A 12,833-nucleotide genomic window follows, 5' to 3' on the forward strand; every position below is an offset into this window, starting at 1 on the left:
CATGATTAAAGCAGCCAGGGAAATATAGTTCAACATATAAAAAAAGACTCGTCGAGAATCGTGTGAGTGGAGTCCACTGGAAGAGTCAATAAAAGTCGTGGTGAAATTTTCGAGGACAAGCAACTGAAATACGATGCAATACTGCCCTCCTGTGGATGACTGGAGTAACTACATTCAGGGTGTGAATACTATTAACTTGTTCGCGAGCTGTTAATCGTTGGATTCGTAACTTGAGTAGGTTGAACGAAGGAAGGGGGGGGGGGGGGGGGTTGAGTTGGGAATTCCCAACCTTGAGTTTGAATCACAAGAAGCGTACTCATCACTTTCATTAATTTTTTCAAGTTGCACCGTGAACAGATGGCCGAATGGAATAAGACAATGACTCCCTCCCGGTGGTACCGCGTTCGAGGCTTTCGTTCGTTTTTCAATAATTCGAGAAATACTCTCGTAAAAATTGCTGGGACCAGGACTCGAACCCGGTACTCACTGCACCGCAGCCTTTGTTGTACACCACTCGGCTAGCCCGTCCAGCAACAAACGTGGATCTATTTACATTTATTAATTGGTATACCCATGTGCGAAACCATATAAATACATAAGAAAAAACATCGAACAACTTCAACCATGATGGCCGAATGGTATAAAACTTTGCCTCCGGTTCAGCTGATCCGGGTTCGATCCTCGGTCGTTGCAGCCTCAACTACATAAACGTGAAAACTGACGTGTGCGGGGATCGAACCCGAGAACAAATAAACCAAAGGCAACGTCGTATACCATTCGACTATCTCGCCTTTGACTACTTCTGCTTTGTTATTTCTATTCAGAGAATTATTAGTGACTGTATAATTCTCACTTGTCACTCTATGGGATAATTACGACCAAAAGGGTTAGCGGTTCACTGCGAGTATAGCCGAATGGTTAACGACGCGGTCTCAGGTTCCGAGAAGCAGGGTTCGATCCCAACGTCGGACACGTTACTGAATTCATCTACATTTTCTGTCCAACTGCAGTTGACTTTTTTTTTTTTTTCTTGATTAAATAAAGTTTTTGAAAAAAATAGCACGTGATGACGTAGTTACCGAAAACCTATTTAAGCCGTGGCTAATGGAACGAGCGATCTTTCTTCACCAGCCTGACAGCATCCCGTCGACATCCTCCGCCTGCTCTTCGCCACACAACTCGACAAGATGACCAAAAGCTTTGACAAGAGGTTTGTTTTAAAATTCTTCTTACACTGGTAGTTGTGACTTAGAACATTTCCACCTTTTCAATTTTACACGCGCAGTTGTAACCTAACATTTCCACCTTTTCAGCATGTAAACACCTTGCTAGCATGTTAACTAAAATGTTTGCTCAATGGCGACCGCGTGCTAAAATTACACTAACTCATGGTGTCGGTAAGTAAAGCACTTATTTAACGGCAAGTCTTGAATAACGCGGCGCACTTTCCCCCTTTCCAGTGTGTGGAGAAGAACGCAGTTTGGCAGAAGGTAGGCTAAACGTGCTTGTATGTTTCTAAGCTAACTATGTATTGTCACCGTATCTTTCAGCATGCCGCAGGTGATTGACACTGTGTCCAGCTCAGCCCTGTTCTCGTCACTGGTGAGACACAAACACTCATACACGTTAAAATGTGATAGCACGTTTTTAATTGTTTTCAGCACATGGTGAAGATGAGCTACAACTTGCTGAATGCCAACAGAATACTTCCATTGATGCGATTCAGGTGGGAACACATTACAAGCAAAAAATGTTTAAATTTCAAAGGGCTAGGATGGCAAAATGTGCTGTACACTACCTCATTGTTGACGCCACCCCACGGGCTTCTTGAAAAACAAGTTGACAGTTTGGCTTCACGTTGTAGTTGCTCTCCGGGCAAAACTGAAGGAGGGTAAGGACGTGTCAGGTGACTTGCACTGACATCCTGCTTTTTTTCAATGGCATCTTGACTTGAAGTAGATCTGCCTGAGGAACAACAATTGTGTATGAGGCTGGCCATGCCTGGGTTTGAACATGCTGCAAAACAAAATGGCTGACGTGAAAGTTTGCTAAACTTACTTGAACTTATTTTTATTTATTTTTTTTTAAGTTTCCCCTCAAAGCTGCACTCAACTTGGAACCCTCAAAGGTACATTTATCTTTTTTTGTGCTGACATGTTAACATTGGTTTTCTTCTGCTTATGTCCACTAGGTGGTGCCAAAGCATTGTGGAAGGCTTCCCGTCTTGAATTGGTCATCAGGGAGAAACTGCCTGACCACCAAGATCTTGCACCTGCTGCTGCTGGATTATTTGTATTTTTTGACACGTTAATAAACTGAAGAAGTAGAAGCTGGACTGGTGTTCGAGTGTTCTATCATGCATTCAATGTTTTCTTCACAGTCAGCTTTCTTTAAGCTTGTCAACAATTTGTACTTGGCGCATCTTTTTTTTTTCATTTTTTTTTATTAATGTGTTAAGAGTCCACTTCACCAGGCAGAGACTGTTCAACACTTCCTTGGGTGCTGCATTGATGCCATCAGCTTGAAGTTGACGCAACTGACTGACGGTAAGCTTTGAATGTTGTCGACTCTGAGCTTCTCCATCTTCCAATATTCTGCCACAGGTGCCGAGGAACATGGCAGGCTTCCTGGCGATGCAGCCGTTTGAGCGATAGGCCCAAATTCTACAAAGGTTGTCTGCGCACCTTCTTGTGCTGGTGGGTTCGACACATTTCAAAACCATTTGATGCACAAGTTGACTGTCGTTTTTGTCTTAGGTCTGCACGATCTGCTCTTGCGGTCTTACTTCTCCTGGTGACGACGAGACGGCAATCAAGTCATGCAACATTTTTTTTTCCTCTCCCTCAAGTTTGCCATTTCAACATGTACTCTGCAAAAAAAATAAAGTTGTCAAATTGCATCTTTCCTGAACTCTTCTTGTAACATTACAACACTTTACAAAACCTTTTTAAGTCTATCTTGTGAAATAAAGGGGTGTGGCCAAGTTGTGGGGTAGGTGGGGTTATGCAAATTACTGAGCAGGAAGCAATCTGATTGGTGGGTTTTGAATAAGTGCCAGAATCTGATTGGTTGGCTCCAGAGGTGGGCGGGGTTTATGCAAATTTAGCACCCCCCAGCGATTTGCATAAGTGGGTGTGGCTATGCAAATTGGGCAAATTTCCCCGTCTGGAGTGTAAAAGTGGGTGTGGCTATGCAAATTAATTTGCATACAGCCAGCTGATTGGTTGATTCTGAGAGGGTGTGGTCTGTTATGCAAATTAATTAGGAATTTTCCCAAAAGTGGGTGGAGCTACACCCTTTCATTTGCATGTTGAAACTTAATAGTAGCAAAGAGAATTTTTCAGGTCTTGAATGAATTGCAAGTGGATTTTTCTGGCTGTTCTTGAAGACGTTTTTGGCCTCTGGTCCGAGCAGGCGTCCTCGATTCATGCTCAAAAATCCGCCATCTGACCTTGAAAATGAACCAAGAACGCCAGCTCGGACCTGAGGCCAAAACTTCTTCAAGAACAACCTGAAAAATCCACCTGCAATCCATTCAAAAACTTGAGAATACGACCACCTGAACGCATAAAATCGTCACAATTTGAAAAGTTGGAAATAAAACACGGAGACACTCATTGCAGTTGAACAATATATTTGACTTCAGACAAGCAGTTTTTTGTTTGCAATAACGTTGGACTCAAGTTACAAACGTTGGTTGACAGGCTGTACATGGAAGTAGCAGTACGCGACACCATGTTGTGTTGAGTGTGTGATGTCACATGAGCACAAGCGAGCTTCAATGCTTCTGGACACGTGTTTGAATACAATTATTTTCATAAATGGGTAAAAATAACAATTGATTAAAAAAAATCGTGTTAACATATTCAATCATTTAATAAAGCACGTTCAGAAGCATTGAATGATGTTCTGCTGTGTCGTACATCAAGCAGAGGTTAAAGCGCACTTCCGAAATGGCTTAGTGACATCACATACCTCAAGAACACGACATTTGCCTCCAAATAGCGCACACACCTGTCCTCAAGTCTGGAGTCTGCGTGTTCATCCAAGACCTCCATTCTGTCAGGAAACAAAAACAAAATGAGACAGTCATGCTCTTTCACATGCAAATTACAACACTTCAGGGTCACAGCTAAGTCTAATGATACCTAGCGCAACAACAACAACAAAACTGACAGTGAGTTGATGCCAAATTGTCATTAAAATGCCACAGATACAAATAATGAGCAAAAGGTTAGCATGTGGAATCATCAGTAAAACCAGAACAATTTTTAGCAATTAAAAAAAAAAAAGAAAAAAAAAGTGCATTTCAAGTAGCACACATCGCTTAATACAACAATAGCATGTTGAAGTTCACAGGCCACAAGAAACAGCATGCAGAGGTTCAACTGCCCACTCATGACATTTGTGGACATGATCTATCTGTCAATAGACTATATCCAGTCCACATAGTCAAGAAATAAGACCAATTGTACCAAATATTTGGACACTTGATTAGGTACACTTGAGGACTTTCTACTATCATAACCTGTATACATTAGTCAAGACTAGGGGTGTTAAAAAAAAATATTGATTCGGCAATATATCGCGATACTACAGCTCGCAATTCTCAAATGGATTCAGTAGGCAGCCGAATCGATTTTTTAACATCCATTTTTGATGAAAAAAATATTCAACAAAACGTCTAACTTTTACACCTTAAGCATGGAAGAATATTATATTAATGGAACATTAAGCCTTTATATTTTATTTCAACGCTGTTCAAACATGAAAAATGTTACAACCTGTTTGTTAAATACAGTAGCTTACAGTTATAAAACTGAAGTTTCAGATCAATAAATAATACATTTTCATACAAATGTTACAGTATACATGCACAAATTTACTGAATGGTATTTTCTAAATTTGAGTAAAAAAAAATCGCAACAATCGACTTGTAAATTCATATCGGGATTAATCATATCAAATCGAATCGTGACCTATGAAAATGGTATTTTCTAAATTTGAGTAAAAAAATAAAAAATAAATAAAAATTCGCAACAATCGACTTGTAAATTCATATCGGGATTAATCATATCGAATCGAATCGTCAGGTACTAGGCAATTCACACCCCTAGTCAAGACAACAACTACGGTGTACCTAACAAGTTAGCCATTTTGGAAAGTCATTCGGTACATGAGCGCAACCAAAAACCAACCATCTCTCTAGAAGCAAACTCAATTCATCTACTGCACAACACTGCCACAAGTGGAACCAAACGACATCATTCAATGCTCCTGGACATGTGCTTTTATTTCAGATTTTTTTTTTTTTTTAAACAAATAGTATTTTTATTTATTTTAATAAGTAGACAACATAATAGCAAACTAATATATTTTCTAAAAAAAATACATTTGACAAATAAAGTTTTTATTTTGTTTGTACTTTTTTTTTAATTTTCTAAATTAATTTTTTTTACTAATTTGGGCCACACCAATGTGATTTTTAAAAAAGCACAAGTTGTGAACCATTGAATGTTGTTCTGGTGTGTGTCTAAGTACATCAAGCAGAAGTCAAAGTGCACTGCCAAATGGCTAAGTGGCATCAGACACGCCTCCTCAAGCACACAGCATAACATTTTGAGTCAAAAAAGTACACGCACCTGTCGAAAAGCAGGTTTCCAGTCGCATGGTTGTAGCGCAGACTCATCCATGACCCAAACGGCCTCGATCCCATCAAGAAAACAGAAACAGAAGCAGTCAGTCAAGCTCATTTGCATATCATAGGTGCTCATTTGCATAAAACACTTGGTTTTCAAACAATTGAAAAAATCTTAAATATTCGCATCACTACTTCATAAATGTCATATTATTGAAGTTTTGACGATAATCTGTCTGTTGATGATTTTTCATAGAATGCAAGGGATACATGCATGGAGCAAGCAGGTCAGTGCAGTCCAAATTAAGCCACGCCCCACCCGCTCACATAGCTCTGCTGACTCCACCCTTCCCACGCCCATCACCCACACACTCTGCCCCGCCCTCTGGAACTGTGTTGCATTCGAGGATGGTCGGAAGTCGGACTTTTCTGACTTCAAACCAGGAAGCGAGTACGGCAACGCCCCGACAACTCGGAAATCCCCCTTTTTTTTTTTTTTTTTAATCCCACATGCAAAATCAGGAAGAAAAAAAGTATCACGACTTCACCGAGGGACTACAATGTGACGTCACTTTTAACAACGGCGACTCGTTTGGAAACACAGACCGTGATGGGGAGAGATTTGTCTAAAAAATATTCACACAAATAAATTCGTGATTTTCACATGGAGTTTCTGAGAGCTACAAACATATTCGTGATTTTCAAGTGTTTTTCAGATCCACAAACATTTTCTTGATTTTCATGTGTTTTTCAGATGCACAAATATATCCGCTATTTTAACGTGTCTTTTTTTTTTATTTTAGTTGTGCATGTCCATGATTTTTGCTTGCGAGTTGTGAAAGTCCGTTTGTGGATCGTTGCGCACGCGCATTTATTTAAGAGACACCTCACAATATTTCGAGATTTTCTCTATTGAACATTCCTCTTTTAAAATTGGACACTGAAAAACAGAAATCGAGTCTTTATCTAACCTTCCATTATGCGTTTATTTTGCACAAGCCGGGAAACAAAATGCGACCTTTGTTTCCCTTGAGGTTGTTTTGCCTTCGCTCGAAAGACACTCTTCTTCTGCTGTTAATTTTTCTTCTTCTACGCTACTAAAGGCAGCAGACCGCTGATCTGTATATATATGGCGGAGTGGTCACTATTTTGTGGACGTTATGTGCTGCTTTGAAGACCCCCTTTTTCTTTTATCGCTCAGTTCCTTAGACCCCAATATTAGATTCGGCAGAGGCATCTTTTCTTTAAGTCCACAAAATAGTGACCACCCCGCCACAAGCCACAGCGATATACAGATCAGTGGGCCGCTGCTGCTTTAGTGGCTAGAAGAAGAAAAATTAACAGCAGAAGAAGAGTGTCTTTCGAGTGAAAACAAACTAAAATCACATTTTGTTTGCGGACTTGAGCAAAATAAACACATAATGAAAGTCCAGATAAAGATTCGATTTATGTTTTTCAGTGTCCAATTTTAAACGAGAAACGGCTCGTTCCATTTCAATGGAGACAGAAATACTGTCTCCCCGTGGACGGAGCAGGAAATTATACGGTGCTGAACTGTATGAAATGATTATGAAATTAAGATAAAAAACAAAAAAAAACAAAAACCCAAAACAAATGAAGCAAGATTGCGAGAAGGCAAGTTTGCTGGGGGTCAAAATGAGTTTTGAGGAACAATAAATAAATAAATAAATAAATGAATTAATAAATAAAATTATCACTATCCACAATTTTGGTTGTTTAAATTCGCCTCGAACGCTTTCAGTCGGATCTGGGAAAAAGCAACTCGGATAAATTCCGACCATCCTCAAATGCAGCATAAACTAATCCCACAAGCCATCAGGAACACTTACTGACTCATTCGAACATTTTCAAACTCAAAAACGGGATTTTCTTTAATCCTGCTGTCTGTTATTTTTGCATTTATTCTTATTTTTTTGCATTTATTATTATTATTATTATTACTGTTATCATCATCATCATCTTTTCACAGTTTCTCTTTTTTGACAAGTAGAAATAAACACGTTTTACATTGGACAGTGATATCGTATCTGGTTAGATTGCGTAAACACTAAATATTTTAAACTAATCGAGTCAACCGAGGACACGCTAAGTAAGAGACGATGGTTCTTTTTCAACAAAAACATACTTTTAGCGAACGATGCAATGAAAACGTGGAAAAGTTGAACACGAGTTACCTTTTCACAACGCGTCGCCACTTTTCTTCAGCTGACTTGCAGGTAGACGGCAGCAGCCGACGTGGAGACAATATTCCTTGATTGTGGACGCTATTTGTATAATATAAACAATCAAAAATGACCTACTAACGTAACTTGAAAGCATGTGCGTGAAACAAACAAAACACAAAGCCTCATTTTCCTTTTCCGGTCGATGTTTAATTAACTTCCGGGTCGCGCCTGAGTCGAGAGCTCACTATAGCTGCTCCCTTGGTAGTTATTGTTGATCTGTATTGAAAAATGTTTGTTGCCAAGTTTGTATGTCTTACAGGAAAAAAAAACATAATTTAAAGGTTTAACTTTCAACATTTTAAATGACTCGTTTGCACAAACCAGGAGTCACTAACTTTTTTTTTTTTTTTTAAATCCGGGTATTATTCTTAATTCAATAATTCTTTATCTAACAAATTGGAATCTACAGCCAGAACATGGCATACAGAAGCAAAATAGTAAACAGTCATACCAACAAAATCCCCATCCCATTGTAGTCATAAAACACATTAAATCACGATTTTTTTTCAGGGAGGTGAATTTTAGTGCTGACATTTTTTCATGCAGACCTTTTATATAAGTGCTAAAGTACAGACTAATCAAGTGACCCTGCTTGTGGACTGATTTCATGGACAGTTAAAATCTGTTTGGAGTTCTTCAAACTGAGACATAAAAAAAAAAAATAATACGTTTTGCAAAAATGACTCATTTCATTCATTCAAATTGAATACAATTTTATTGAATTTACAGTTAAAAATCCATTCAAATCTTGCCAACCTTCCCTCCTTTAGCACCTGTAAAGAAATGGAAGAGTTGAGTTTTATTGCAGATGGACAATTCGGACAATTGAAGGATGCTTCACCCTTTTCTGACGTTAGGGTGAGGTTTGCCTTGTTTACACACCCGGACAAAGCGCACATAATGGCGTAGCAACATTCCCCAGGGGTCCCAAGCAAGAAGGGAGTGGGTGCCCAGGAGGCCTACCATACATTGTACGTCATTTTAAAATTGCACCTCTGCATCTTCAATAAACACAATTATTTGTGCTTCATTTAAGTGATTTTTTAAAATTTTTATTTTAGTTTAACTTTAGCAAGAATCCCAAGTGAGTCAGAAAACAGGAAAATAAAATCACTTGTTTTTGGTTTCGTTTTAAAGGCCTTATTATACATGTTTAAAAAAAATGGAAGTAAAAGCTTTACTATAAATGACCGTTTTAACTTACTAAACATTAAAAAAATAAATAAAAAATAAACCTATGCATGGCCATTTACGAACAAAAAAAATATCTGCCTTATACATGGTCTTAAAAAGAAAAAGAAAAAAAAAACTGCATGGTCGTAAAAAAAAAAAAAAAAAAATCTGTCTTACTATATACATTTTTTTTTAAAACAAAAACACCTTGCTATACAATATGGTTTACAAAGAAAAAAAAATCCTAGCATGATGATTTTAAAAAAAAGAAAAAAAAAGCCTTAATATACATACACAATTTACAATTTTTTTCTAATTAAAGCTTGAATATAAATGGTCATTTTAACATAATCTAAATAATGTCGTTACCTTAAAAGAACTCTTAATAAAGCCCCTGCCTTGCCTGCTGGCAGGCCACTCCTCTGGAAACAAGGCATCATGCACTGTGATGGTTGAGAGGTTTTTATTGTCATGGCTTTCCAGCAACCAGCATCCTTTCACACGCACACACGCTCACACTCAGCCAACCACACATGATCATATCGGAGCACCATGCCTTACAATTCAGTACAACCCGATGTGCAAAAATGAAGGTGATTGATTGATATTAGCTTATTTCCTCACTGGAACAATATTTTGATATGTTATGGTGGCAAGTTTGTCATCAATAAAATTGTGAAGTGTCTGATAATACAATCAAGTGTAGATGTATTGGTTCCTTAATTTACAACTAATAGGACGATGAACCTTCCAAACTAACATACATGCGCGCACACAATTTCAAGTGTTTAAATGTGTTTGCAAAGTAAATAATTCAACATTTTCTTAGCTAAACCAGTGGAAAACAAAACAAGCAAACAATCTCTCGTACCATTCAACATATTTTAAAACAGAAAAAAAAGCTCCAAAGTGCATTTGGGGTGTGTTTTTTTTTTACACTCACTCACACTCCTTAAAAACAAAAAGCATGGAATTTATTCCATTTCAATCCCAACACTTAGCTGCGTTAAGGCTTCTCTCTAAATATATATATACTTTTTTTTTTTTTTTTTTAAAGAAATCATAACACTGTCAGCTAATAATAAAATTATTAATAATGTAAAAAAATAACTTTGAAAGTCAATTATACAAGTCTGAATGACTGACGTGTCAGTCACGTGTCTGGTCAGAGTTGTGGATCGCTCAGTCGAGGTGGAGAGCCGCTGCCCTCCAGGACCAACGCGAGGGGCGGAGCCACGGAGCCCCGACTCGGCGGGGTGGGCCGACCGGGGGCGCTCGGGGCGGCGCCGGGCCTCACGTTGGGCCGCAGAGGGAGGAAGAAGTCTTGGTCCTGGAAAATGTCGCCCTCGTCATGGTTGGGTCGAGGGGCGGCGCCCTCCATGTGGGTCGGGTGGGGCCCCGGGGAGTTGTGAGCGCGCAGGACGGCGTCGTGCCGTGTGTCCAGCTCCGTCGTGCCCTCGCCGCTGAACGGGTCCCCGTCCAGCTCCTCCAGCTGACGCACCGGAACCCGAGGCAGGTCGTTGGCGACGGGATCCGGTTTCTTCTCAAGTGGAGGAGCAGGCGAGGTCGTGGGGAGGGCAACCTGGGGCGGGCCCCCCGGCTGCCCCTGGAGAAGGTCGGGATCTGGTTTCTTCTGTAGGGCGGACGCGGGTGTCGGCACGTAGACCGCGGGAAAGTACGGACCAGACCAGGCGTTTGCGGCCTCTTCCCCGCTGCCCGCTTCGAAAGCCCCGCCCCCAGAGCCCAGCTCGTCCGGGGCGGAGTCCTGAAGCGTCAGCGACGGGCGGGATTGGTTGAAAAGAGGCGGCGGCGCAAAGAGGCGGTCCACGTCCTTGCGGAAGTTGGCCCAGTCGTCCGGCCCCGGGCTGTAGTCGGGCCTCCAGTCGTAAAGGCTTTCGTTGATGCTGTACAGATCCTCCAGTCCCTGCCAGTTGACGTCCTCGTCCGTCAGGTTGGGCAGTTTAACCCTGTCGTCCATCCCAGAGTGCACTGCGGGAGACAGCAGAGAGGACATTTTAAGGATCGGCCGCATACAAACGGGGGAGAACGCTCGTTTGTGGCTAAGCTCCAGCGTCATGCATTCGGTTAAGCGGCGCAAACGCATGCCGCCGCCGGCAAGGAAGCGTTCGGCAAGCCGGCAAATCCGACACAAAAACAAAGCCACACGTGAAAAGTGAAAAGAGGCGCGGCCGGCAACCTGCAATTAAAACCAAAAGAGAGAAAAATAAAAGCAAAAGAACAATCAGCAAATGAAGCAGCAGAATTCAAAATAGAAAGCAAAAAAAAAAAAACTTCCTGAAAAAAATAAATTCTTTCATAACTGTTTTGTGTTTGTGTTGTTGCGAGACTGGACTGGTCGACTCACAGGAAGGAAAGGATTGGTCTCCTCTTTGAGCGCTTTTGGTGCTGCTGCCGCCTGGCGAGCGACAAAAACACGTCAAATTGAGATTGTGGTCACGGTGTGGGATGAGGATGACGATGACGTGATCACGATGATGATGGTGGACAGCAAAGGAATAGTTTGACATTTTAGTTTCTAAAAACGGAGCACTGCAGCCAAGTGGAGACTGCGGTGTACGTTATTTGCAGCTAAGCGAACGTTAGAATCTGTTTATTTTGGTCGTTTCTAACCACATAGCCTCAAATGTTCGAATGACACAAAAAAAAAAAAAAAAAAAGCAACTAAACATGGGCGGCACGGTCGTCGAGTGGTTAGCACGTCCGCTTCCCAGTTCTGAGGTCTCCGGTTCGAGTCCAGGCTCGGACCTACCAGGGTGGAGTTTGCATGTGCTCCCCGTGCCCGCGTGGGTCTTCTCCGGGTACTCCGGTCTCCTCCCACATTCCAAAGACATGCATGGCAGGTTAATTGGGCGCTCCGAATTGTCCCTAGGTGTGCTTGTGGGTGTGGATGGTTGTTAGTCTCTGTGTGCCCTGCGATTGGCTGGCAACCAGTCCAGGGTGTCCCCCGCCTACTGCCCAGAGCCAGCTGAGATAGGCGCCAGCAGCCCCCGCGACCCTTGTGAGGAATAAGCGGTCAAGAAAATGGATGGATGGATGGAAGCAACTAAACAAAAAAATGGGCGCAACAGCCAAGTGGAGACTGCGGAGAACACGGTAAATTAACTTCAGTTTTTTTCCTTTTGTAATTTCTAACATTGAATCCTCAAACTTTGAAATGACACTCAACCAAGGAGTGACCATTATCGGACTAATTTTACCCAAAAGGAGAAATGCAAGCAACAAGAACGGAGCACTGCAGCCAAGTGGAGACTGTGGAGTCTCATATTTACAGCGCCCAGGGCACGCTAATATTCATAAATTTATTACTCATTTCTGGCCTTTCATCCTCAAATGCTACAATGACACTCAACCAATTAGCAAGCAGGAGAAAATGGAACACTACAGCCAAGTGTAGGCTGTGGATTCGAATACTGCTTCACTCTGGCTAAGTTAATGTTAGCATTTCTGTTTATTTTTTGTCCTATCTGGCCAATCTATCACCAAACGTTGCAATAACTCTCAAATGATGAGTGATCAGACATATTTCTTCCAAAAGTAGCATGTGAGCAGTAACAGAGCACTGCAGCCAAACGGAGACTCAGGAGTCTAATATTTGCACTGGACAGATGAAGTTTACATTAAAAAGTGTGTTGATTTCTTTTAATTCTAGACGTGTCCGAAATTGTTCTTACAACGCAAGAATGCTAAAAAAAATAAATAAAGGAGAAAATGGAGTGCTGCAGCCAAGTGGAGACTGTGGAGTCTAATATTGCAAC

At 41.0% G+C, this 12,833-nt stretch overlaps 1 protein-coding gene and 2 long non-coding RNA genes across 19 annotated transcripts in view; 1 reads left to right on the top strand and 2 right to left on the bottom strand.

Annotated features, from left to right (window-relative positions):
* Window positions 1-809: 809 nt before the first annotated feature.
* On the top strand, window positions 810-2,335 carry LOC144009632 (uncharacterized). 6 transcript variants are annotated; one of them, XR_013280992.1, is made up of 6 exons: window positions 850-1,210; window positions 1,461-1,490; window positions 1,551-1,602; window positions 1,674-1,726; window positions 2,090-2,128; window positions 2,192-2,335. It is a non-coding gene; the product is annotated as an uncharacterized LOC144009632 (long non-coding RNA). The 6 variants fall into 6 exon arrangements; XR_013280991.1 differs by having other exon boundaries at window positions 877-1,210; window positions 1,662-1,726; XR_013280990.1 differs by lacking the exon at window positions 1,674-1,726 and having other exon boundaries at window positions 849-1,210.
* Window positions 1,616-8,035, bottom strand: LOC144009633 (uncharacterized). 3 transcript variants are annotated; one of them, XR_013280997.1, is made up of 4 exons: window positions 7,834-8,035; window positions 5,643-5,705; window positions 3,976-4,059; window positions 1,616-2,869 (listed from the first exon to the last, which is right to left on the bottom strand). It is a non-coding gene; the product is annotated as an uncharacterized LOC144009633 (long non-coding RNA). The 3 variants fall into 3 exon arrangements; XR_013280998.1 differs by having other exon boundaries at window positions 4,015-4,059; window positions 7,834-8,034; XR_013280996.1 differs by lacking the exon at window positions 1,616-2,869 and having other exon boundaries at window positions 3,617-4,059; window positions 7,834-8,032.
* A 1,468-nt stretch (window positions 8,036-9,503) lies between these two features.
* The window catches only part of sulf1 (sulfatase 1), a 66,403-nt gene continuing 63,073 nt past the window's right edge, over window positions 9,504-12,833 (bottom strand). For 8 of the 10 annotated variants that reach the window (XM_077508638.1, XM_077508640.1, XM_077508639.1 and 5 more), the window contains one exon: window positions 9,504-11,046. In XM_077508638.1, coding sequence (XP_077364764.1) covers window positions 10,223-11,046 — 824 coding nt within the window. In that variant the 3' untranslated portion in view covers window positions 9,504-10,222. Of the gene's footprint in view, window positions 11,047-11,422; window positions 11,474-12,833 lie in introns of all 10 variants that reach the window. The other 2 variants (XM_077508645.1, XM_077508646.1) reach the window with 2 other exon arrangements.

The sequence above is a fragment of the Festucalex cinctus genome, chromosome 20 (genome assembly GCF_051991245.1).
Source record: "Festucalex cinctus isolate MCC-2025b chromosome 20, RoL_Fcin_1.0, whole genome shotgun sequence".
NCBI classification, from domain to species: Eukaryota; Metazoa; Chordata; class Actinopteri; order Syngnathiformes; family Syngnathidae; genus Festucalex; species Festucalex cinctus.